This window comes from Sphaerodactylus townsendi, linkage group LG01 (genome assembly GCF_021028975.2).
Source record: "Sphaerodactylus townsendi isolate TG3544 linkage group LG01, MPM_Stown_v2.3, whole genome shotgun sequence".
Taxonomy (NCBI): domain Eukaryota; kingdom Metazoa; phylum Chordata; class Lepidosauria; order Squamata; family Sphaerodactylidae; genus Sphaerodactylus; species Sphaerodactylus townsendi.
The window spans coordinates 150,177,504-150,201,480 of record NC_059425.1 but is presented as its reverse complement, the minus strand read 5'-3'; the positions used below and the strand labels follow the sequence as shown (position 1 = coordinate 150,201,480).

Here is a 23,977-nt window from a genome sequence, read left to right as displayed (position 1 = left end):
AATCACAGCTTACCAGCACTGCAGCTGTTTATGAATCTTTACTGGCTTTAGCTTATCATTCATTTAGTACACTGTATCAAAGCAATAAAAAAAAATCATAAATCTGCTTTGTATGTCATGCAAATTAATTGGATTGTTAAGGGGATTCTGCTTTGTGTTTAAAACTTTTATGAGTCATATTTACTTTGGAACGGTGCAGGAAACATGATTAGCGCTTACAGATCCACTGACTATATGTATCTACAAGTCTTGGAAGGACAGAGTTTGGGCAGAGACTTAAGAGAAATAGTCATCTTTATATTAAACAGCAAAAGATGAATTTGGCAAGCAAAAAGTAAGTTCTCTAGGTGGGATTGCATCACTTGTATTTGCATACCTGAATAATCTTCGAGGAGTAGGTGTGGGAGTTCTAGAGTTATTCCTGGTAGATGCATGTCTTTCTATATTACAAGCATGCCAGAAACTTCCCAACAGCCAGCCAACCTGTGCTTATCTGCCATATATGTTCAACTTTCCCTGCATCCCTCCACCTTGCAGATTGTCCCTGGGAAAATCTGAGTTGTACACTCTACCCAGCCAGGCCCAGCTGCATGGTGGCCACCACTGGACTGTACCCTGCAGCATGATGGCTGCCGTTACTGCACCACTTCCAGGTCACAGTGGCTTCTATCACCACACTGAGCCCAGTTGCATGGGTAGTGAGTCTCCAAGACCATCCTTATGAAAGGGGAATGCAGGATGCCTTGAAAAAGGAGGGTCTGATCTCAAAAAAGACATTATTGCCTGGGAGTGAATAAATAAGTTCCTCTGATTTCAGTCTGGGAGATGAGTTTTTCTTTATGGAGACAAATAAGCAGAATCTAGATGACTCTTTGCCCATCTGCCAAAAAGGAAGATAGTTATTTCGATATCCTGAGTTAGACCATAAAGGATTTGAGATGTGTGCCTTGATTTGATTGGAGAAAAGGTGTGAACGAATACATATAGAGGCTAAAACACAACTTCATGATAGGTCAAAGTTAAACGCTCTTAGCTGGAACCAGACGAGTTCAACGGGCTGAAAAGTGTAAGAGTGCACAAGCCAAGAATCGAAGAAAAGTGAAGTCTATTTGGCCCAGTCTATATTTTCATATTTCTAGTGGGCTTGCAGCCATTTCACACAAGCCAAGGTAACACCAGTGACTGTACAACTTAATTAGCCTTGGTTCTGTAACACCCTGAAGTGTTTTGATGTAGTATTTTCCAGTGCTGTTGTAATCCAGTGAACTGAAACATCTTTTCCTTTTAAAAACCTGAGACTATTGCCACAGATCTCATCCAGTGTACCTGGCTCCTCATCCACTAGAAATTCCTGATTGGATTGCAGACAGTTAACTGTGTGAAGGAAAAGGCTAAGCAGTTCACACAAACATGCCTAACCTGTATCAGTAGCCAAAAACAGCGGTGTGAAAACGGTGTGAAAACAGTATAAATCCTTTTACACCGTTTTAAACCCTTTTACACCGTTTTCACGCTGCTGTTTTTGGTCCCTGCGGAATCAGCCAAAGTTTCAAGCTATGGATAATAAAGGAAAGGGCAGAGCTTGAATGATGGTGGTTACTGAATAAGAAAAGAAGGCTGAGGAAAAGCCAAAGCCCTCTCTCATGTACATAGATTCCCTCTCACCTCTCAGGCAAAGACAGCAGTAAGGAAAGGGAAAAATCTTTCACAGTTGCTACTGGGCTTGACCCTGACAAATCCTCCACCAGAGGACATGACAGAAAGGTGGATGGGACCCTTTCCAGAGCTGTTTTGGCCTCTGAAGGATTCTACCCAAGGCTTTTCTTTATAGGAATCAAGGTATAGAAGGCTCAGCAAGATGGTTGTGGTTGCTTAACAATCTCCAAAATGGTTACTGAGCTCTCAGTGAGCATGTTTTTCTTTAGGCTGAAATTGTTATTTTTATTCTTTTTTTAACATGCACACCCCAATATATTTTAGTTTTAAATTTCAGATTTTTTTTTTAACACATGGGACTTCCTTCTGGTTTGTAAAGAAATCTGCCCTGTCTGTCCCTAGCTCCATTTTGTGGATCTACTAATCCACACTTTATGGCCAAATTTAGAATTAGATATAAGATAATCTGGTAAGGTGTCATTTGTATACAATTTCCATTTTCAGCAATTGAGTTGCCTAATAAAAGCAATATAATTAGATGTATTACAAGTAGGAACCTATAAATGATTTGCAAGAGAAAGTGGGTGTGCAGGCTAGTTAAGAAAGGAAAGGGACTCTTTGTTTATTTTGCTTCCTTAATGAACTCCCATATCTTGCTCCTTATAATGATTTCAGCAGCCAACACTGCCATTTTTCAAGATATCACCATAACATTCTTTTGCATTAAACTGAATGTGCATTGCATAGAATGTTTCTTTTTATTATTTAATCATGTTCTAAATTTATATCACGCTGTTTGACTTACAAAGCACACAGAGCAGCTTGCAAAAAAAGTGACGGGAAATAAATAAAATCAGCAATCAATTTAACTAAAATAATTGGATAACAAACAATAGTAAAACAGCAAGTTAAAAATCCTCCCACCGCCCATCCTAATCTGACTGAAAAACCTTGTGTCGGGTTACTCTGGGTTGGTAAACATAGTTAGGCAGGGACAGGTCTAGGGGGTCACAAAGGGGCCGGGGCCCCAGGCTGAGGTTTACCTACTTGCTCCTCTCCCTTAGCAAGTAAGCCAAAGAGGGATTTTGAGGGGGGTCACCAAACCATGACCGCCGGAGTGGGGTGGGAAATCCTGGTCCACTCCAGGTTTTCTTGGCTTGATCCACTTTTGCAAACTGCAGAGGAGATGACACAATTATGTGTGGGGGGGGGGGATTTCACTGTTTGCCCTAGGCGCAATTTTCTGTCGATATGCCCCTGTAGTTAAGTTTTGCACACTTGATTTTCAAGTTAAAGAACAATTCATTTATCTCCAGATCCAAACAAACTGTATTTTTAATATTTAATAGTAACTTGATAAGAACAATAGAAAAATGCAGATCTGGGCACCAGAGCACTGTCTTTGTTCTTATTCTGTATGAGTTAGTTATCTTTACAAGCCCGGAATTTGCATGATTGTTCAGCCCGATCTAGACAAGATATTCCTATTGATTCAGCCCAGAATTGCATTGGCTTTCTTGGCTGCCACATTGCACTGTTGACTCATGTTCAGCTTGTGGTCTAAGACTACCAGATCCCTTTCACATGTATTGTTGTCAAGTCAGGTGTCACTCATCCTATATCTGTGCATCTTACATTCATCCCAGTTGAAATTCATTTTGTTAATTTTGGCCCAGCTCTCTAATCTGTCCAGGTCATTTTGAATTTTGACCCTGTACTCTGGAGTATTAGCTCCCCCTCTAAATTTGGTGTCATCTGCTAATTTGATTAGCATATCCTCTCCATTAACCAAGTCATTTATAAAGAAATATCAAATATCACTGTGCCCAGAACAGAACCCTGAGATACTAGTCACTTCTCTCCAGGATGAAGATGAGCCACTGATGAGCACCCTTTGGGTTTGGTCAGTCAACCAAATTACAAATTCATCTAACAGTAGCCTTGTCTAGCCCATATTTTAGTCGCCTGCTTGCAAGAATATCACACGGAATCTTGTTAAAGGCCTTATTCAAATCAAGGTATGCTACATCCACAGCATTCCCTTTTGTTTCCCTTTGGGGTGATTGGATCTGTTGTGTAACTATACCATCCCCTTGACATTTGGTCATAGTGCAAAATAGTCGGAACATACATGATTTGGAATAACAGCTGCTCACTTTCACTTGTTGGAGACTTTTCTTGTGTCTTTCCATCTTTATCAATACTCTCATTTCTGTGCTGCTTACTCATTAGCATGGCTGTCATTTCTGCATCTGGCAGTGCTTTGCTAGCTCAGTTTCCTGTCTGCAATCTAAGCATACTTCTGCCTCTGAATTTCACAAGGTGCAAAGATATGGATCAGTTCCCCCCACTGAAATTAATGGGTAAGTCATTATGAGCAGAGAAGTTCCATGTACAGGCTAGACCGAAACAGGTAAAAATAACCATACCATCTGAAATAAAGTTATTGAGAATAGCATTAATTCAAATGAAAACAATCTGACGGTTGTTTTCATAAATAATGATCACTTGGGATTGTTGCCTTCAGTGTTATCATTCAGCTGCAGAAAAATCACAGGTTTAAACTAACAGAACTGTTCCTGAAGAGGACATTAGATAGTTACACCCATGTATATTTCAAAACACAGATATTTTGCACATGCTTCCCAGTTTTATGTTTTCAGGTGTATTTGTCTAAAAAGCTACATGACAATAGCAGCAAACCAGCCAAGCAATGTATTAATGTCGAGAAGAGTGAAAAAGCTGCTACAAAAAGCTTCTTGCCCCTAAAGCAGTTAACTGGTTACCCCTAAAAAATGCCAAAGGAACTGAAAATGACACAGCAGTGATGCTTACTATTCTCTTTGGCTTGATTAATTTCAACAAATGGATGTTTTCCTGTCTGTTAACCTAAATAATAAAGGCTTGGACACTGCCTAAATTTCCATAAAAGCAAATAGGGTTGGATTTTTGCTGTTCAGGGACCACCTACTCACCCATCCCCTGGCTGATTCCGCGTGGCCCAAAAACAGCGCTGTGAAAATGGTGTGAAAACAGTATAAACCATTTTATACCGTTTTAAACTCTTTTACACCATTTTCACACTGCTGTTTTTGGCCCATGCAGAATCAGCCCCTATTTTGCCTTCAGAAATTCTGGATGGCATCTAAGCCAACTGCAGCTTTGAAAGAGAGGCTAAACAAAGAGATCATTGGTATTTTATTCCATTCAAACAGTTCAGTTTTATTTTGCTGACTAACATTAATGGAGTTTGCTTAAGAGTCTCAATGTAAGCTTCTCTCATTACCCATCCCCCCCCTTTCTCTCAGCTATTACCCAAGCCTCTGGAGCAGGGGTCTTCAAACTATGGCCCTCCAGATGTTCATAGACTACAATTCCCATGAGCCCTACCACTTGGCCATGCTGGCAGGGGCTGATGGGAATTGTAGTCCATGAACATCTGGAGAGCCATAGTTTGAAGACCCCTGCTCTGGAGTAAATTGCAAGCTCCTTATGGAAGAGTTCTCTACATATAAACACACACAGAGAGCACTGTATAAATATCAAATGTAATGGTTTTGTTATACACTTGGAATATCTCTGTCCTCTTTCACCATACAAAAGGCAAATATCATTCCTATCAGACTCTTCAAAACCAATGAAGGGATTAGCTAGCTCAGTGTACTTTCAAATGTTTGCTGTGTCTGTGATGAATGATGCTTGTTTTTCTGTGCTCTTTAATTAGACTGTTTCTACATTTGCCAAGGAAAATGTTGGAATGCTGACAAAAACTGAAATTGTAGGAACCGGGCTTGATGTAAGAGCTTATTTGTAAAGGAAGCACAACTTGTTTGGTATTTTTTTGAAACGGGAAGTTCAGCAACCCATGCATAGGAGTACAGAAAATTCTCAGGTGCTAGTTGAGTCATCTGTTGTTGAGCGTGATCATATTCTCTCTGAATTGCTTTTAAACATTAGTTTTAAAAGAGGAAGGAAATCATGCATTGCTTGAGGATTAAGCATCAATTTGTAAATCTGTCTGCTAAAGGCAGTCTGGACTGAAGAGTTCAACAATATAAGCACCATAGGCTGCTGCTGGTACATCTTTTAACATTTTAATATCTTAATTTAAAATATTAATTATTAGTTTTTGGAATACTTACAATGGATGCAAGCTTTGACACAAATAATATAAGTTACTAAATTATACCACTGTTTAGAAGTACCAATTCTGATCACCCCATCGGCCGCTGTAGCCATAACATTTATCAGTCTCCTACCTATCATTCTAAGACTGGGGACAGTTTGCCAATTTTACCCTCCCTTCCCCCCACCCATCCGCAGCTTTGCTTTCCAGCTTAACCTTGATACTTGTGGCAATAACAGTAACTGGTTGGCTTTATTCCTGAGTATAAAGCTGGCTTGCAAATTCTGAATAAAATGAATGCTATACAGGCATAATCAGAGGTGGGATCCAGCAGGTTCCCAAGAGTAGGTTACTAATTATTTGTGTGTGCCAAGAGGGGGTTACTAATTGGTGATTTTGCCATGCGATTTTTGCTTTAGTTACGCTCCTCCTCTCAGCAGTAGCGGTCAGAACTTGAAGCAGTCTAGCAGGAGGTGCACCGGCGTGCGTGGCAGCCTGTGCCTGTGTGCATTCGTTTCCCATCCAAGGACCGGCGCAACGACTGCGTCCTTGCCACAGCCCCACCCAGGAATGCCCCGCCCCCGGAATGCCCGGCTACACCCCCGTTGTGCCCCGTCCAGCCCCATTGGTGCTACACCACAGTTTGAAGCTCTTACGCCACAGTAAAGACATACCTCCTGCTGTTCCATGCAATGCTTGATTATTGTACAAAGATTATACTCTGCCTTTCTGCCCTGATAAGGGCCAACCAAGTAGCTAACAAATTAAGAACATCTTTACCTGTGTAATTCACTAATATGCAGAGTGTTACAACGACGAACACTCAACCTATGGGCGCACAGGACCTATTAATTGGGGTATTTTTGAAGGCTTTCATGGCCGGATTCAACTGCTTGTGGTGGGTTTTCCGGGCTGTGTGGCCGTGGTCTGGTGGATACCAATCCCCTTTGTTTCGCCTGCATCTGTGGCTGGCATCTTGAGAGGTGTATCACAGCAGGAAGTCTGTTACGCAGTATAACAGATTTCCCTCTGTGATACACCTCTGAAGATGCCAGCCACTGATGCAGGCAAAACGTTAGGAACAAGATCCACCAGACCACGGCCACACAGCCCGGAAAACCCATCACAACCTATTGGTTGGGGGTTCGCCGTTGCACTCAAAAACTGCAGTGAGGAAGTAATGCCTTGCGGCCTGCTGCCCCAACCCTCCTCCTAATGACCTCTCCATCACCCTGCCTGTCCTCCAACACCCCCCCCCCAACACATTTCCAGGGCCCTGCAGAGCACTGATGGTAAGCTGCGAATGTTTTGCAGGGCCTGGTGGAAGCCCCCACCATTGTCCACTCCCACAGTAGAAAGGGACAGGATCAAGTCCCCCACATCCCTTCCCAAGACCTCTAGGTCTCAGGAAGCAAGATGGGGGGGAAAGCAGACCTGATCTTGTGTGCTAAACACACTGAGTCCAGCACACAGGAGCGGGCCCCACAAACAGCTTGTGAACCTCCAGGTGGAGCCTAGAGACCTGAACTTGCAAGTAACCTGTCTAGAGTCCCATTGTATTCAGCACAACGGGCTTTACTACTACTATGTAACAAATTCACATCTTAAAACCCGAACAAGCATGCAAGGGCACGCATACAAAAACATAGAGATTATACCATTGGGGCAGGAAGGAGGAAACGCTAAATGGAACAAACGTCTTCACCCACTGTGGCAAGACAGCAGTGGAAAGGGTCAGGAGATTGACAAGAAACTGGTTCCATTAAAATAGTTTCTTATTCGAATCCAAACAATGGTTCAGGCAGAGGCCTAGAAAAGATGGAAGTATCTTTCTCAGAAAACATAGGCCAAGCTGCTTGTTGCTTGAAAGCCTCAGAAAAGGGAGGCGGGAGGTAACCCCAGACATGGTCATATAATTAGGCCTGACAGTTTCAAGGCCATAAGAATCTAGGAGGATGGGTAATTTCATCTTGTTAGCATTCCAGCTCGTAGGTTGAGAGTTTTTGTTTAGTGACCCAGTGCAACTGCCAGACATTTGGTCTAATTAGCAAACACATCTGATTAGTTGAATAACCTGGCTAACATCAGATCTAGAAGAAGAAGAGTTTGGATTGATATCCTCCCTTTCTCTCCTGCAGGAGACTCAAAGGGGCTTACATTCTCCTTGCCCTTCCTCCCTCACAACAAACACCCTGTGAGGTGGGTGGGGCTGAGAGAGCAGAAGCTGTGACTAGCCCAAGGTCACCCAGCTGGCGTGTGTGGGGGTGTGGGGGAATTCCCCAGATAAACCCCCACAGCTCAAGCAGCAGAGCAGGGAATCAAACCCGGTTCCTCCAGATTAGAATGCACCTGCTCTTAACCACTATGCCACAGTTGCTCCCTTTTGGGCAAGTAACATCATTTACTATACCTTTGATTGGTTAACTAAGCCAGGTTGAGCACATAGAGAAGATCTTTCATTCTGTTTTTGCCTAGCAACATTGGACACATCTACCCTTCCTGTTGACAAAACCTTGTCTTGGACTTTAAAACTTTATTGGACTCAAGTCTTATAAGTAATGCCTGGATTTTAAACCAATGCCTAGAACTGTGCTCAGTTATTGTCTTTTTATTATTTTTATCCTCACTGTTAACTGCTCTTTTGTTGACTATTTCTGCCCAATTTTATAATAATATCAAAGGATATTTCCAGTTTTAGTGTCTGATATAGTAGGGGGGGGGGTTCAGATGTTTAAAGAGAAAAATACCACCAATCACATGGGACACACCTAATTCCCTTTGCATAAGCTTCAGTAGCTATCTGGATTCTAGTCAAAGGAATGTGCCACCTTTCATAATGGTGGTTTGTTCAAAACAATACAAATGGACTGCCATTCGAATTTTATTTTGAAATAGGTCCCTGTCAGTAAAGTCAGTAGCTATAATAGCATATATTCATCACACAAATATGGAAAAGGGAAGGTGCACAAAAGTTATTTTCTACCTTCGGTTGTAAAACATCTCCCTATTTCCCCTTCAAATGACCGCATTCTGTCATTGGCTTCTATTTGCTTCCCTTCAGTCTGGGGCCTAAAGGAGAGAAAGAGGGCTTGGATGAGATGCACCTTAAAGACCTTCCAGCTCAACTTCCCTCCCTATAGGATTCTCCCTGTAGTGAAAGAAATGGCTGCCATCCAGTTTAAGGTCAAAGGGAATTGGTATCAAAGAACATGGTTTGTCCGTCCCTCGGATCCGCTAAATTTCAAATGACTGACTTCCCAATATAAAAGACTATGGGAATAATGGGGGTTGTATTGGAAAATGACGACCTCTTGAATATGTTGTCCCAGATTATCCCCCCCCCTTCCTCCTCCTGGGGCAGCAGCATTCATCCAGACAGCTCCATGGAACTTGGAAGCATTTGAGAAGGTAGGAAGGGTAGGATGAGTGGAGGAAAAATATATTCGTGATTCACGGGAGAAGCTGTGGCTCAGTGGAAGAGCCTCTGCTTTGCACACAGAGGGTCTCAGCATTGGGAAGGCAGGGAGGGAAGGAAAGGAGGACAAGAAGGAAAACGGGGAGGGGGAAGGAGAGACGGCCAATAGATGGAATACTGTTGCTGTCCTCCACAATAATCCTGGTGGAACAGCTCCATTTTACAGGCCCTACAAAATTGTGCCAGGTCTCTCAGGGCCCAGGTTTTGTTTGATAGAGCATTCCACCAGGCTGGAGCCATCATGAGACCAGCAAACCAGCCTGGTCAAGGACAACAGAAACAAGTTCTACTACTTTTGCATTCAGTCTGTCCCTTTCACTTTTCCAGCTCTTGTCATCGAAAGCACTGTCACAAATTGTATTACCGCTGGTGAATGACATATGGCATCTGGTCATGCTAGCAGTTGCTGTGTTGTGGGGCTACCTAGTTGCAACAGTTTCTTCTTCTATATTTCACTGGTCACTTAAAAGCTCCAGGTCATGACTTTTTTCATTTTGAGTGGTAATAGTTAGACTATGCTGGACGAGTCTTTCCCACCACTGTGACTAAAGAATTTGTCCTAAAGTGTATAAACGAGGGAGAGCATTGTTCAGTATATGATGAGCAGTCTCAGTGTTTAGCTCTATCTCAGAACTGATGAAACTGGCATTTTTAATTTATTAATTGTTTTATTTCATTTTCTTGCTAATGGTTCAAAAATGAATTAAACCTTTCAGTTGTTAATGCCTTTATATGAAAAAAAATTAAATCTTAGACTTCTCTGTGTAAAGCATGTTCAGAATATGGGCACAAGTAATTCTTCCCTACAGAACCTTGCAAGGCAAAAATAACACTAAAAATGGTTCAAACATCTTCAAGTATGAAGTTGAATATCTGCCAAACAGTAGATTCAGCTGCCAAGCCTTTTCATATAGTATTCCCACTGGAACATAGTCTTTCAGAGAAATGATTGTTGAAATTAACTTTTCTTATCAGTGTGCGAGAGAAGTACGGTTTGTCTGCCAACACACGGTGTTAAACTTTTTTAGTCAAATTGTCTGCATGTTAGTTTCTTCTCCCTCCCCCTTCTTCATGGGACACACTTGAATCCTAGAATGAAAATAGAAGATAATTAAAGGGAGAATACACTGAATATAACCCAGCATCTTTCAACTCAGAAATGCGCAAGTGATTGAAGTGCAATTGCACTGGGTTTCTTTCCTTGAATCGCTTATTTGGGAAGACAGACTATGACTCAGGGTTTATTAAATGTAGTAATGGATTCAGAATCCTCATATGGGTTGCAAATCACAACCTGTTTTGTCAGTCAACGTTATTATTACTCTGTATCTCTATCCTGCCAGGGCACTTCCCCTAAAAATGTTCCTATATGGATGCAATCTGTATGCACAAAATTTTACACACATTCTTTGATTTGGGCCTTTTCCACATGCACGGCTTACGCCAGATATTCCCAGTGGAAAACTTATTATTCCTAATTGTGGTGGGATGTCAACTATGATGTAGAAGAACAATCCTCATCCTTTTTTCCCCCTTTTGTGCAAGAGCTCTAGCATTACTGCAAAGTTACATTGAGGCAGTAATTGAAAAATGTTTCAGCCTCCATTTCTGCCATTGAGAATTGCCAAAATAACCTGCTGGAGCAGGCGCCATTATCTGAAACATGCAGCCCACCCATCCCTCAAAAAAACCAAAACCTTTTTTTGCCAAATTAGATCTGTAGTAATACACAATTGTTACTCCAATAGTCCTTTGTCAAGTTATATAAAGCAGTGGTGGGACCGCACTTGGAATACTGTGTTCAGTTCTGGTCACCACATCTCAAAAAGGATATTGAAGAGATAGAAAAAGTGCAGAGAAGGGCAACGAGGATGATTGAGGGACTGGAGCACCTTCCTTATGAGGAGAGGCTGCAGCGTTTGGGACTCTTTAGTTTGGAGAGGAGACGTCTGAGGGGGGATATGATTAAAGTCTATACAATTATGCATGGGGTAGAAAATGTTGACAGAGAGAAATTTTTCTCTATTTCTCACAATACTAAAACCAGGGGGCATACATTGAAAATGCGGGGGGAAGAATTAGGACTAATAAAAGGAAACATTGGTGTGATTGGTGTTTGGAATATGCTGCCACAGGAGGTGGTGATGGCCACTAACCTGGATAGCTTTAAAAGGGGCTTGGACAGATTTATGGAGGAGAAGTCGATCTATGGCTACCAATCTTGATCCTCCTTGATCTGAGATTGCAAATGCCTTAACAGTCCAGGTGCTCGGGAGCAACAGCCGCAGAAGGCCATTGCTTTCACATCCTGCATGTGAGCTCCCAAAGGCATCTGGTGGGCCACTGGGAGTAGCAGAGAGCTGGACTAGATGGACTCTGGTCTGATCCAGCTGGCTTGTTCTTATGTTCTTATGTACTCCTGCAAAAGCAACTTCTGTCAATTTCACTTCTAATTGTAGACATAGTATATCTTTCCCACAATATTACATCACTACCTTGATACTAAATTGACAAAGCTGATCAAATTGCCCCTGCTTCTTTGTATATGTGCCCAGAGGCGTAGCGCCAACGTGGACATCCGGGGCGGCTTGTCCCAGGCACTGCGGGACATGGAGGCGCCGAAGAGGGGAAACCCCCTCTGCCCAGCGGAGCAGCCAGGTAAGGAAATGGCGGTTGCAGCCTCCCCGGTGCCGCCACCTCTTGTGCTGCGGGAGGTGGCGGCACCAGGCAGGGAAACCCCCTCTGCCCGACGGAGCAGGCAGCTGTCTGCTCCATCAGGCGGTGGGGAAATGGGGGCCAGGGCTGGCAGCCTGCCTGGTGCCAGGGAAATCCCCTCTACCTGACAGCAGGCAACTGCCTGCTCCTTCAGGTGATGGGGAAATGGTGGCCGGCGGCCTGCCCAGTAGCACCCCCTCCTCCTGCAGCCGCCTGCTCCTTTGGGTGATGGAGAAATGGTGGCAGCAGCCTGCTCGGTGCTGCCACCTCTCCCACTACAGGAGGAGGCAGTGCCAGGCAGGGAAACCCCCTCTGCCCAACAGAGCAGGCAGCTGCCTACTTCATCAGGCGGTGAGGAAATGGCAGCCATGGCCTGCCCGGTGCTGCCGCCTCTCACGCTGCAGGAGACGGTGGCGCTGGGCAGGGAAACCCCCTATGTCCGACGGAGCAGGCAGCCAGCTGCTCCTTCGAGTGGTGGGGAAATGACGGCCGCGGCCGGCAGCGCTGGGCAGGAAAACCCCCTCTGCCCGACGGAGCAGGCAACCGCCTGCTCATTCGGGTGGTGGGGAAATGGCGGCTGCTGCAGACGGCCTGCCCGGTGCCGCCGCCTCTCGCGCTGCAGGAGGAGGCGCCTCCGGGCAGGGAAAACCCCTCTGCCAGCTGCCTGCTCCTTTGGGTGGTGGGGGAATGGCGGCCACGGCCAGCAGCCTGCCTGGTGCCACTGCCTCTCACGCTGCAGGAGGAGGTGGCGCCAGGCAGGGAAACCCCCTTTGCCCAACACAGCTGGGAAATGGCAGCCATGACCTGCCTGGTGCCGCCACCTCTCGCACTATGGGAGGAGGCGGCGCAAGGTAGGGAAACCCCCTCTGCCCGATGGAACTGGCGGTCCAAGGGGCAGAGGAGGGATGGCGGACTCCAAATTTTCTCTCTCCCCCCCCCCATGGATCCCTGTGCCGCATCATCATACCTGGAAGGTAAGGTAAATGGTGGCATGGGGAGGAGGGGCGTGGAAAACTTGCAGGCCGCCCCTGGCACAGGGTTGCTTAGTTATGCCTCTGTCTGTGCCTGAATGTTAACACCACAAGCTCTATGTGAAATTGACAAAGATGATCTAATAGTTCATACTTTTTATCTCTGCCTCAATTTTATATTGTTAGTTCAATATGTTAAAGAGAAAAAATGGATTCCTTTAAAAATGGGCAACTTGGGGGAGGAGAATATGGCTGAAGCTGACAATAGCTGGATGACAACAGGAGGGCATAGATAAGGGCCAGGTGTTTGGTTGGGTAGAAAAATAAAGACCATTTCAACATGATCACATGCTCAAGGGAAGCTGACTTGGAAAATAGATGGGGAAAATCACAATAAAAGTGCTCAGGAAACAATGGAGGAAAAATGAAGGAGAAATCTTTCCGGAATTTAAAGGAAAAAATACATTTGGTATCAAGTTCTGTTGTAAACATTTTTTTTGCAGAACAAAACTTGGATCTGTGTGTATGCATATCCAAGTAGCCAATGCTGGCCATTTGTTTGAACATATTTGACTAAATCCATGTGTCATCTGTTTTGGTTTGTAGAGTAGCTATGGCTTCATACCGTGTTTCCTTGAATATAAAACAGTGTCTTATATTAATTTTTGCTCCCAAAGATGCGCTATGGCTTATTTTTAGGGTATGTCTTATATTTCAGTATTCTGTTCGTCAGGCATGCTTCCAAACAAAAACTTTGCTACGTCTTGCTTTTGGGGGATGCCTTATATTTCGCACTTCAGCAAAACCTCTACTACGTCTTATTTTCCGGGGATGTCTTATATTCGGGGAAACAGGGTAGTAGGACATGTGCATTACAAGTAGGAAGCACAAAGTTCAACATCCACTATCTTCAACGATCTTAACAGATGGGAGCCTAGATACCCTGAAATATTACGAACTGCCACCACTCATGGTAGACCATCCTTAGCTAGGCAGAACTCAGTACAAGAAGTTTTATTTCTTTGGAGGGCAATTTAGGTTGAACACATGGAATGCACATAGGTGCTTGGGAGGATACTGAATAGATATTGGATATAGCAACCAGAATATTGACTGAAGTAGGTCATATGAACCATGTCATTTCAATCTTCTTCCACCTACACAGTCTGCCACCTACACAGTCTGCCTCAATTTTATATTGCTAGTTCAATATGTTAAGGAGAAAAAATGGATTCCTTTTAAAAATGGGCAACATGGGGGAGGAGAAAATGGCTGAAGCTGACAATAGCTGGTTGACTACAGGAGGGCTTCTGGATCCAGTTTAAGGTGCCGGTAATTACATTTAGTTTCTTATACTGTTTGGGGCCAACGTATCTTAGAATCGCATAGTTTCATATGCACCTACCCTTCTGGGACACTGCTGGGGCCCTATCTGTCTGAGAACAGATAGGTGCAGAGACGTAGCGCCAACTGGGACATCCGGGGCATCCTGTCCCAGACACTGCAGCCGCCTGCAGTGGCAATTGGTTTAATTTAATATTAGGTACTGTTAATCCTCTCTTTTTCTCATCTTGTAGAACTTTGAATCTGATTCTTGGCTTTTTGCCATTTTACATGAATTTGTTTATCTGCTTCTGACATTTCATGTGTTTTTTCTTGTGTATAAATTGGTAACATTTGAAATATAAAATTAATTTTTGCAATATATTCATTTTGACAGTGGAAATTCTTCCTAACCATTAATTTTTTAGTTTGGAATATCTTTGCATATCCTCTTGTTCATTCAGTGTCTTTTAAAATTAACTTTGAATAGAGTATCATTTTGTACAGTCAAGTTTATTCCCAAATATTTAATTGGATTTAAAAAATCACAACTTATATTCATCTTCAATAACATTTGTCTGTTGCTTACTCATTAGCTTGGCTATGATTCCATGAGATCAACATTTCATATTAATTTCATGCATTCCTAGGTTCATTAGCAAAACTTCAAACCTCTGAACATTCTATTTAGGTTCTAACACAACTACAGTAATCTATTAGTACTTTCAATGTCACAAATAACTTATTAATATCTGTTATTATCATAATTTGCACATAAATTTAGTTTGAGTTGGTGGATCCTGTTGTTTGCCTAATGGGAGATTGCTAATTATTCCAGTGTGATGGAAACTTATTAAGTTCTGTTCTCAATCCAATTTTAGTTGTAATACTGTAAACCTTTGCATTTATAGCACAGCATGACTATGGCTTTGAATCTTTTAACATTGACATTTCCTGAGTTTGGATTCTTATTGTGTAAAATAGAAGCTGTTCGTATCCATTTGGTTTTCTTGTCACCTCAAGCACTTTTCCAATATAAAGGAAGCCACTGTAAAAATGGAATGGCTTTTAATTATGACCACTCCCCTCCCCCCCCAAAAAAAGCTTTAAAGAACTATGTTTAAATACACAAGAATACAGGAGATCCTTTTAAATCATGTCTTCACAAATGTGTAAAACAGCAGGATAATAACATTGTAGCTATGCTCCTTCTAAGTAATGACCTTAACATAAACTGAATTAGTCAGTTCTAATCAGCTTCAGCTTAGAAGCTCTGGAGCTACAGGATAACAAAGGTGGTTTTCCCACTTACCATCTGCTGCGCGCTACTGTTGCCAAGTAGCGCAGGGGTCCCCCAGCACTCCCCACTACAGGGGCGGCGACGATGCAGCCGCCCCGACGCTGCTGCTCTCGCGCCCCCTCAGCGCATGTCATTCCTGGCGCTCCTCAAAACGGTGCCTTTTGATGACCCCGCACAGAGCGCGAGGTCGTGGGGAAGCCCGGGAGCGCGCCAGAAATGACGCGCGCTGAGAGTAGCGCGCACCTAAGGGTGGTCATGGTAAGTGGGGAAACGACAAAAAGCAACAGGACACTTCAGCACAGGGTTCCTTGGAAACTGGTCTGATTATTAATTTTAGGTAAAGTAATGCTACATTAATGTCTCTTCCTGGTTGTTGTTCCTTTTTTAGATAGTGCTGATTAGCCTAGATAGGCAGCATGGGAGAACAGTTAGCTGTCTCTGAGGGAAGAAAATGCTGTTTTGATTCATCACATTTTGTCATGCTTTGTCACCAGGCTCTCCTAACCCAAGAAACTACATAATGCATTATATCCATTTTAACTTGACTATTTAACCATGTAACTGAATCACATTTTCATGATGAATAAAAGCCTGCAATTAATCAAAGCTATCCTAGTCATAGGCTTAGTGCATATGTAATTCTGACAACCATGGCTGGGAAAGCAAGAGTGGGCTTTAAACTCCTGTACTCTATTCATCAGTCTTTCTTTGTCAAGAATTTCCCCTCCATGCCTGTTCTTCACTAAGGTTTACTATTTTGCAGGGCTGGAGAGAGGGGAAACTGCTCCTGGGATACACCTGCATCCTGCGCCCCTGCCACCGCCCGCCCCGCCATGCCCTGGAATGCCCCTGCCATGCCCCCACACCGGTGCATGCCCAGTGCATTGCGCACCCCCGCCCCCTTGGAACTACGCATCTGCTATTATGCATATACTAGCGCTAACCATTGTTGATGCAAAGAAGGATTCATATTATAATTCATGTTTGAATTCAGGCTGGTTTGCTGCTCTCATGATAGTGTGTCACAGTCACCAAAGCTGGATGTCTGTATGCCCTTCATTCAAACAAAAAAAACCCCATGATTAAATATGATTATTGCAATGCTTGCTAAAGAATGTACAGTAACAAGGAATAAATAGAGCTCAACATTGACTGAGAAAACATTCCCATTCATCCACAACTCAAAATCAACAACGAAGAAATAACATTAATAAGGCCAGAATCCATACAGAGTCCTGTTTTTGAGGATCCTTCTTCAGTTTACAAATAACAAGTAGACACAATTGTTTTTATGGCCTCTATCAAGAGAGAATCTTTTGCCTTTCTCATGAGATAAGAAAGGTTGATTCCGAATGGGTCAAAAACAGCAGTGTGAAAACGGTGTGAAAATGGTGTAAAAGGGTTTAAAACAGTATAAAAGGATTTATATTGTTCTCACACCATTTTCACACCGCTGTTTTTCACCCATGCGGAATCAGTCAAAGTTTAGAATTGCAGGTGGTGCTAAGTGGGTGAGTGTTCTGTCTCATCAAGGTCACTGCGCTTGTTAGAGAGATGGAGTCAACTTCATTCATTGCATCCAGCTGGGACTAGTTTCTTTGAAGAATGTATGAGAAGGTTTAGTTTTATAGGGAAGGGGGATGTTTGCTCACAGCCAAGAGTATTATGATCAAATTGTGCCCTGAGTGGTCAGTCAATGGTCATCTGTTGTGGCCAGCCTAAACATAAGAGTCCCATTAACACAGTTTTTACCCAACATGTAGCTAAACAACTTGGACAACCCATAGACAAGTGATTTAGAACTAGAAAAATTTACCTACTTGTGGAATCCATTTGAAGAGATTGGCTAAGGCCAAAGCTGGCTATGTCTGTGCTAGCACATTTTAATTCCAGATTAATGTCTCCCTTGTATCTAGTTTTCTGTGTGGAGAAGTATTCAGTCATGTGAGGGTCACCCCTAGAAACACCAGACTTAAGTTTTAGTAAAAGGGAACTAAGCTGTCAGGAGTTGTAGTGAGATACCAACTGTAGGTTACACTGGTAGACTCTAAGTACACTATTTACTTGAGATCAGTGAAGACAGATGTAAAGTGAATGAAAATGGGGAAAAAGCAGGATCATTAGTGTCTGTGCCAAAGCTACATAACTAGGAGCTCCTTCACTTAAGGCATACCTTTGGAACAAAGATGAGCAGATATGTCATAAGAGGAAATTAATAGTTTGCACTGGGGCAGTAAGTGGACATATAAAGATTTAGAAAATAATATTACAGAATTGCAACAGGTTATTTTAATATTTTCTTGTATATAGAATTTTAAAATCGTCAACAATGTTTGTGGAATCACATTAATAGAGCAAGTCAGTTTTGCCAGGAGAGTTCACCATGGAGTGGATCTTTTACCAACTTTCCCTTTCCAAGTAGCCTGCTGTTTGTCCCAAAATTCCTCTCAAAGGATCAGAACAATCAGACAGGATGGGGAGTACTAACACTGATGGACAGTCAAGTAGAGTTTCCTCTTTTTCCCTCTTCCATTTGTGGTTTGTATCAACAGCAAAAGAAAATGAGGCAAATTTATGTCATGCCCCCCCCCCCCGCCCCCATGTCTCCTCAGCTACCTGTTTTGTGGCTTATCTGCTTGGGACACTTTCCCAGTCCTTGGAGAGGAGTTTTGAGATAAATGACAAATTGCTTGAAGAAGAGAAAAGAGGGAGAAATCTACTCCATCAAGTCCTACTGCAAACTTTTTTACTGGATCCAACCCACAATTAATATTTTAGTATGTTTATATTAATAATTCCAAGATGATTATATATATCAAGTTATTCTGCTGGGTATTTTTTAAATATCAAGATTGCTCTAATTGTTTTGGAAAATTGTAAAATCTATATCAGAGCCACACAAATCTGTACTCATGTTATATCTAAATCAGACTTTATGACAGTTAAGAGATAACTATTTTTTTAAAATTGGAAAATGTGAATTGGTTGTGCTTGTATCCTTTTATTTGTAGCAGTGCCAAAATTAAAACATTTGGGTTTTGTCTTTCTTCTTCTCCTCATAGATCTGTCGAGTTCAGCAGTACTTATCTGAGACCAATAATAAGAAACTGTTTTCAGATCAGCCTGTAATGTTTGTTTCACTTACCAGCCAGCCTCCCTTTTACAAACTCTGTGAGTTAATACAGCTTTGTGGAGGAAAATTGTGCAAAACTATCCGACAGGCTGAAATCTGCATTGGTAAATGCAGGGTTGGAAGGCATAGAGGGATACAGTGTTTATCAGAAAAATGGATATTAGGTAAGAGAAACCCTCTAAAATTTTGCCCATATTTGCTCTTTGAATAAGTGTATCACTGCCTTGCTAACTGAATCATATTATGCTCCACTGAGGCTGCTTCACAAAGTTAGTTCCTCCTATTCACAAACAGCTACATTAGAGTCCTGTAGCACTAGAGTCTACTGGCTGTTTTATTGCAGACCCATAGGGCTACCCTCTGAAACTTCCTGTACATGAGAAGCTCAGTTTCCTTAGCAATCACCTATCAGCCTACTTTCACTTAGCAATAATGTTAGTATAAACTAAGTGGTATGTGGACACAGTTTACAGGATTTTTTGTAACATCAAAGTTCGTTATCCTGCCCTCAATAGTGCGGGAATCTGCTGGGATTAAATCCACATGCTACTTGTTATGAGGATGTGTGTGGCAAAGGAGCTTGCCTTTAACTGCCCATGTGTTTTTACTGCCACAGTTCTTCCCCGGGTGTGTGCATCGACACAGATTCTCTGTGCACATTGATAATAAGAGCAGGTCATGGAGTTCAAGTGCCAACAGAGCACACATGTGAGTGGCCAACCCCAGGAATTTCATAATTACTTACATGTGGGGTCTCATGTGATACTGGATGTTAGATACACTATGTGATGCTGATTCAGAGTGAAGAAGATCTACTTTCAGATGTCTACTGGATCTCCCCTTTTAATGTTTGCAACAAGAAAGAACCATGGAGGAAGTGTGCAAGCCCACTTCTAATCTTACCACACTTCAGATAGACCAGGGAGAGAGAGTTATCTACCACTGTAGAAGAAGAAGAGTTTAGATTTATATCTCCACCTTTCTCTCCTGTAGGAGACTCAAAGGGGCTTACAATCTCCTTGCCTTCCCCCCCCCCCCCCACAACAAACACCCTGTGAGGTAGGTGGGGCTGAGAGAGCTCCGAAAAGCTGTGCCTAGCCCAAGGTCAACCAGCTAGTGTGTGTTGGGAGTGCACAGGCTAATCTGAATTCCCCAGATAAGCCTCCACAGCTCATGCAGCAGAGCGGGGAATCAAACCCGGTTCCTCCAGATTAGAATTGTTGTTCCTCTGTTCTCTGTAGTTGTCTGCTACTGCCTAAAGCATATAGAAGCTTAAGCTTAGATATTTCTCTGTTAAAATTAAAGGTAGTTGTGGTGGAATGGGCTTGCTTTGCCTGGCAGGCCCTATTCCACTCCCAAGCCTCTCCCAGAGGTTGCCAACTTTTCCTGGGGAGGGCTAGCTTTCTCTCTGGGTAAACCGCTGCCACCACCTGACCGTTTAAGGAACTGCCTGCTGGAGAAGGTCAGGGCTCCCCAACTTCCTTTCCAATTTTGAGGCCTAGCCTCAGTTTCCCCTGGTTCCCCATTCCTGGATTCCACAGATTGGAGGTCCCGGAGGAAAAGCTGTTTGCCAGCTGTCAGCCTTCCTCCCCCCTCCTATTTAGATAGTGTATCCAAGACGGTGGGGCATTCGTGGTACAGAAAACTGTTCCCCACATCTAAGGTTTAAAAAGTATTTATTAAAAATAAAATGGTCACAAGTATATTTTGGCACTACACCAGATTGAGTAAGGGTTTCCAAAACAAAGGAGATATAAATGCAAATCTTCTGTCCCTCTCCCTAAACATACCCTAGCAGTTGTTGAAAAATAGGGTAGGCCCTTAAAGCTTAGAAGGTTGCAATTCTCAAAGAGTTTCCATTACCTGGCAGGCTGAGTGAGCTCCCTGGATGAGCACATGGTTCAAAAATGGCTGTTCTCTGCTCAGCCCCGGCAAGAGGTCTACTCTTCAGTGACCCAGCAGAAAGAGAAAGAGAAAAGACTTCGCCTCTCTCTTCCCAGTTTTATCATATCCCAGACCCTACCCTCTTTTGACCTGATTAGGCTGGGTCAAGATATCTTTTCCCCCTAAGTCAGGTAGCTCTTCCTGATGTTCCTCTGGAATTTCTAAGTCCTCCAACTCGATACCTGATAGAAGAAGGGGAGGAGGAAAAAAGGGGGAAGGAGCCATTTCTCCACAGTAGTATATCTCCTACATCAGTGATAGTGAACCTTTTCAAGACAGCGTGCCCAAATTGCAACTCAAAACCCACTTATTTATCGCAAAGTGCCGAAACGGCAATTTAACTTGAATACTGAGGTTTTAGTTTAGAAAAATGGTTGACTCCGAGGCATGCGTTACTCAGGAGTAAGCTTGGTGGTAGTCGATGGCTTTGCTTTGAAGCAACCATGCAACTCTTCCGATGGGTGAATCACGACCCTAGGAGGGTTTACTCAGAAGCAAGCCCCATTGCCAGCAACCGAGCTTACTCCCAGGTAAAGGATTGCACTGTAGTTCTTCGCATGAAAATCAGCGCTTAACAGGGTTACCCACACTGCTTCCCCAAAACTAGGTCTTAGGTTTAATGCTAACAATCGAGCCCAGCGGCCCAGGCCAGCCTAGATATGTGGGGTGGGGGGATGACTCTGTTTGCGCATGCTCACAGAAAGGGCTCTGAATGTCACCTCTGGCACCCGTGCCATAGGTTCGTCACCACTGTCCTATATAGCCCCTGTATATCCTCAGTAGACCCCAAATTCAAAACAACATATGATCAGAGAAGTCCCCAGTTCAAATTTTGCTTCCACCAGGAACTAGTCTTATGCTAGGTGTGCTCTGTCAGCCGCAGCCCCTCCCTCAATGTAATACTTGTAGATCTGTGATAAGATTACAACAAGATAATGTATGGAAGGTACTAAAATACTATATGACCAGATGTCACATGGCTGTTAAGCTGTGTGGTTGGTGGTCTGATAAAAGATTAAAAGAACTGCAGGCCCACAAAACTCGCAGGGGGATCCTGTCTTCCGCTTGTGGAAAGGGGGAAATCCCATTTCCTCCTTCATTGCTCCAGGCGTCTTCCCCCCACCAGCCCCTTCTCTCACCAGCTCACTAAAGGGGAGGCCCACAAAACTCACAGAGAGTTGGAAATCCCATATTCCCCTCTGATTGCTTACCTTACAGTGATATGTAGGTGGGTGGGCCTGCTGCCAGCTCCTGGGCTCTACCCCCCACACACAAAAAGGGCACAGTTCCCAGCCTCCCTCACGCGCCCCCACCCCCCATGAAGGGTGACACTGCCAGGACCACCACAGCTCTTGCTGTACTCCAACACTGCAGCTGGGGCTCAGTGAGGATCTCTGCGGCCAGCAGGTCAAAAGGTCTCTTTGCTGAGATACCTATATAGTAATGACCCAAAAAACAGAATAATAATAGAAACTTAGAATTTTCCCTAACAACGCATAGATGTATTGAATAGTATTTCTCTTTTTGTTATGTACTTTTGCTTCTATTGCATACCAGCTGTTACTAATGTTATCTCACATATAGAATGATATTAACAACAATGTAAGAATTATATAACATTTTTTAGACATATAGAATGTAACATATCTATTATATCTCTCTTTCGTTCTCTTCACATATTATATAGGATTATTTCTTCATGCCTAACTATATACATTGTTGTATTTCAAAAAACAATAAAAATACATTTTAAAAAAAGGTAACAGCATTGTTTGTGCATGTGCACACAATGTTGTCTTTCAAATTGGGGAGATTTAATCTCCCTCAATATATTTTCTTTTGTTTTCATATTTTTCTGGATCTCTAAGTCTACATAGAAACCTATTGGGGATGGGTGTGTCCCCTACCTGCAGATTTAAGTACCTGAAGGCAGGGGGCACACTTCAGAATTAGATATATAGATGTACAATTTAAATATTAGGGACAGTAAGAGAGGCAAGCGATAATTTGTAAATTTCCAAATTTGTATTAATGCTAAATATTTTTTTTTCCGCCTAGATTCAGTCATCCAGAATAAGATTTGTCCTCTTGGAAGATATATATATCAGAACAAGGATTAGGAATTAACCACTCTCATGCTTTATTCTTTAAATGTAATGGCTTGAAACATTTTATAAAGCCAAGAAGAATGATTAGAACAGACGCATGAAAACTCCATGAAGCAAGAAGGGAAAGGAGCCAGTGAGTCTGAGGCTCACAGTTGATGTCTCCATGCCTGCTTAAAATAACAGTTGAACAATCCCAGAATTCTGAGTTTGAACATGACAGAAGTAAATGTGTTGATTTAGGTCTTGTGTGTTCATTGGATATTGTATTGCAATGCAAGCAGATTCATTTGATGTTTATGAAATTGGCATATAATTTTGGAAGATATCTTAGATGCTGGCAAATATTCTTGCTTTTTATTTAAGAAAAACAGCCTCTGCCTTTATATTAATTTTTCAGAGGCCAACAGAAGGCTTATCTATAAATGAACGGGCAACCACATGAACCCCTTTATTAGTACGTAATATACCATGGACGGGAATAGAAATATTTTAATAACGAGTGATATGTGAACATGTAATTCCTGATAAACAGTAGAATATGCTTTTTACAGTGATATTTTTAAAGTTTGTGTACTTTTTTAGTTTTCTCATAAATGTTTTACACACAGATAACTGTCATCACTAATTTATGTAACCTAACATTCCAAATTGGCTTTCTCATAAATTCTCTTGAAATGAATCTCAAGCTGTGTATAATGCAATCTCTTGGGATATCTGCTGGTTTTTATTAGCCGTGTATGTAAGAGATTTTACAGTGGAATTCTAATAAAGACATCTACCAAGTATTTAACTAACAGAGTCTGGTAATTTCTGCTTCAAAGGCAATTTTCTACCTATAGTAAATATAGGTTAACCATTAGATCCGTTTTGTTAAACAGATCGAATATTGTCTATTAACCAGAACATATATCTGTTCCAGACTTTAATATTGTTATGTCATTTCTACCTCTGATAGAATAGCTCTGATTTTCATCTTAAGATTCTGCTGATTTGGCTTGCCATCACACACAGTCTTTTTTTCTCTTTCTCCCCACCCCCAATTTTAATTTTCCCAGCTCCTAGTCCAGGGGTCTGCAACCTGTGGCTCTCCAGATGTTCATGGACTACAAATCCCATCAGCCCCTGTCAGCATGGCCAATTGTCCTAGTCCAACACTTTAACTACTACACCACACTGGCTTTCTAATTTCACCCATTAAACCAACAAATCAAGTTTGCCACCAATTT

The 23,977-nt window shown here is 42.6% G+C and overlaps 1 protein-coding gene across 7 annotated transcripts in view; it reads left to right on the top strand.

The window, feature by feature from the left end:
• MCPH1 (microcephalin 1) overlaps positions 1-23,541 on the top strand; it is a 109,275-nt gene extending 85,734 nt beyond the window's left edge. For 6 of the 7 annotated variants that reach the window (XM_048497542.1, XM_048497519.1, XM_048497498.1 and 3 more), the window contains 2 exons: positions 18,629-18,863; positions 22,702-23,541. In XM_048497542.1, coding sequence (XP_048353499.1) covers positions 18,629-18,863; positions 22,702-22,763 — 297 coding nt within the window. In that variant the 3' untranslated portion in view covers positions 22,764-23,541. Of the gene's footprint in view, positions 1-18,628; positions 18,864-22,701 lie in introns of those variants that run through there. The other variant, XR_007244600.1, reaches the window with a different exon arrangement.
• The last annotated feature ends 436 nt before the right edge of the window (positions 23,542-23,977 follow it).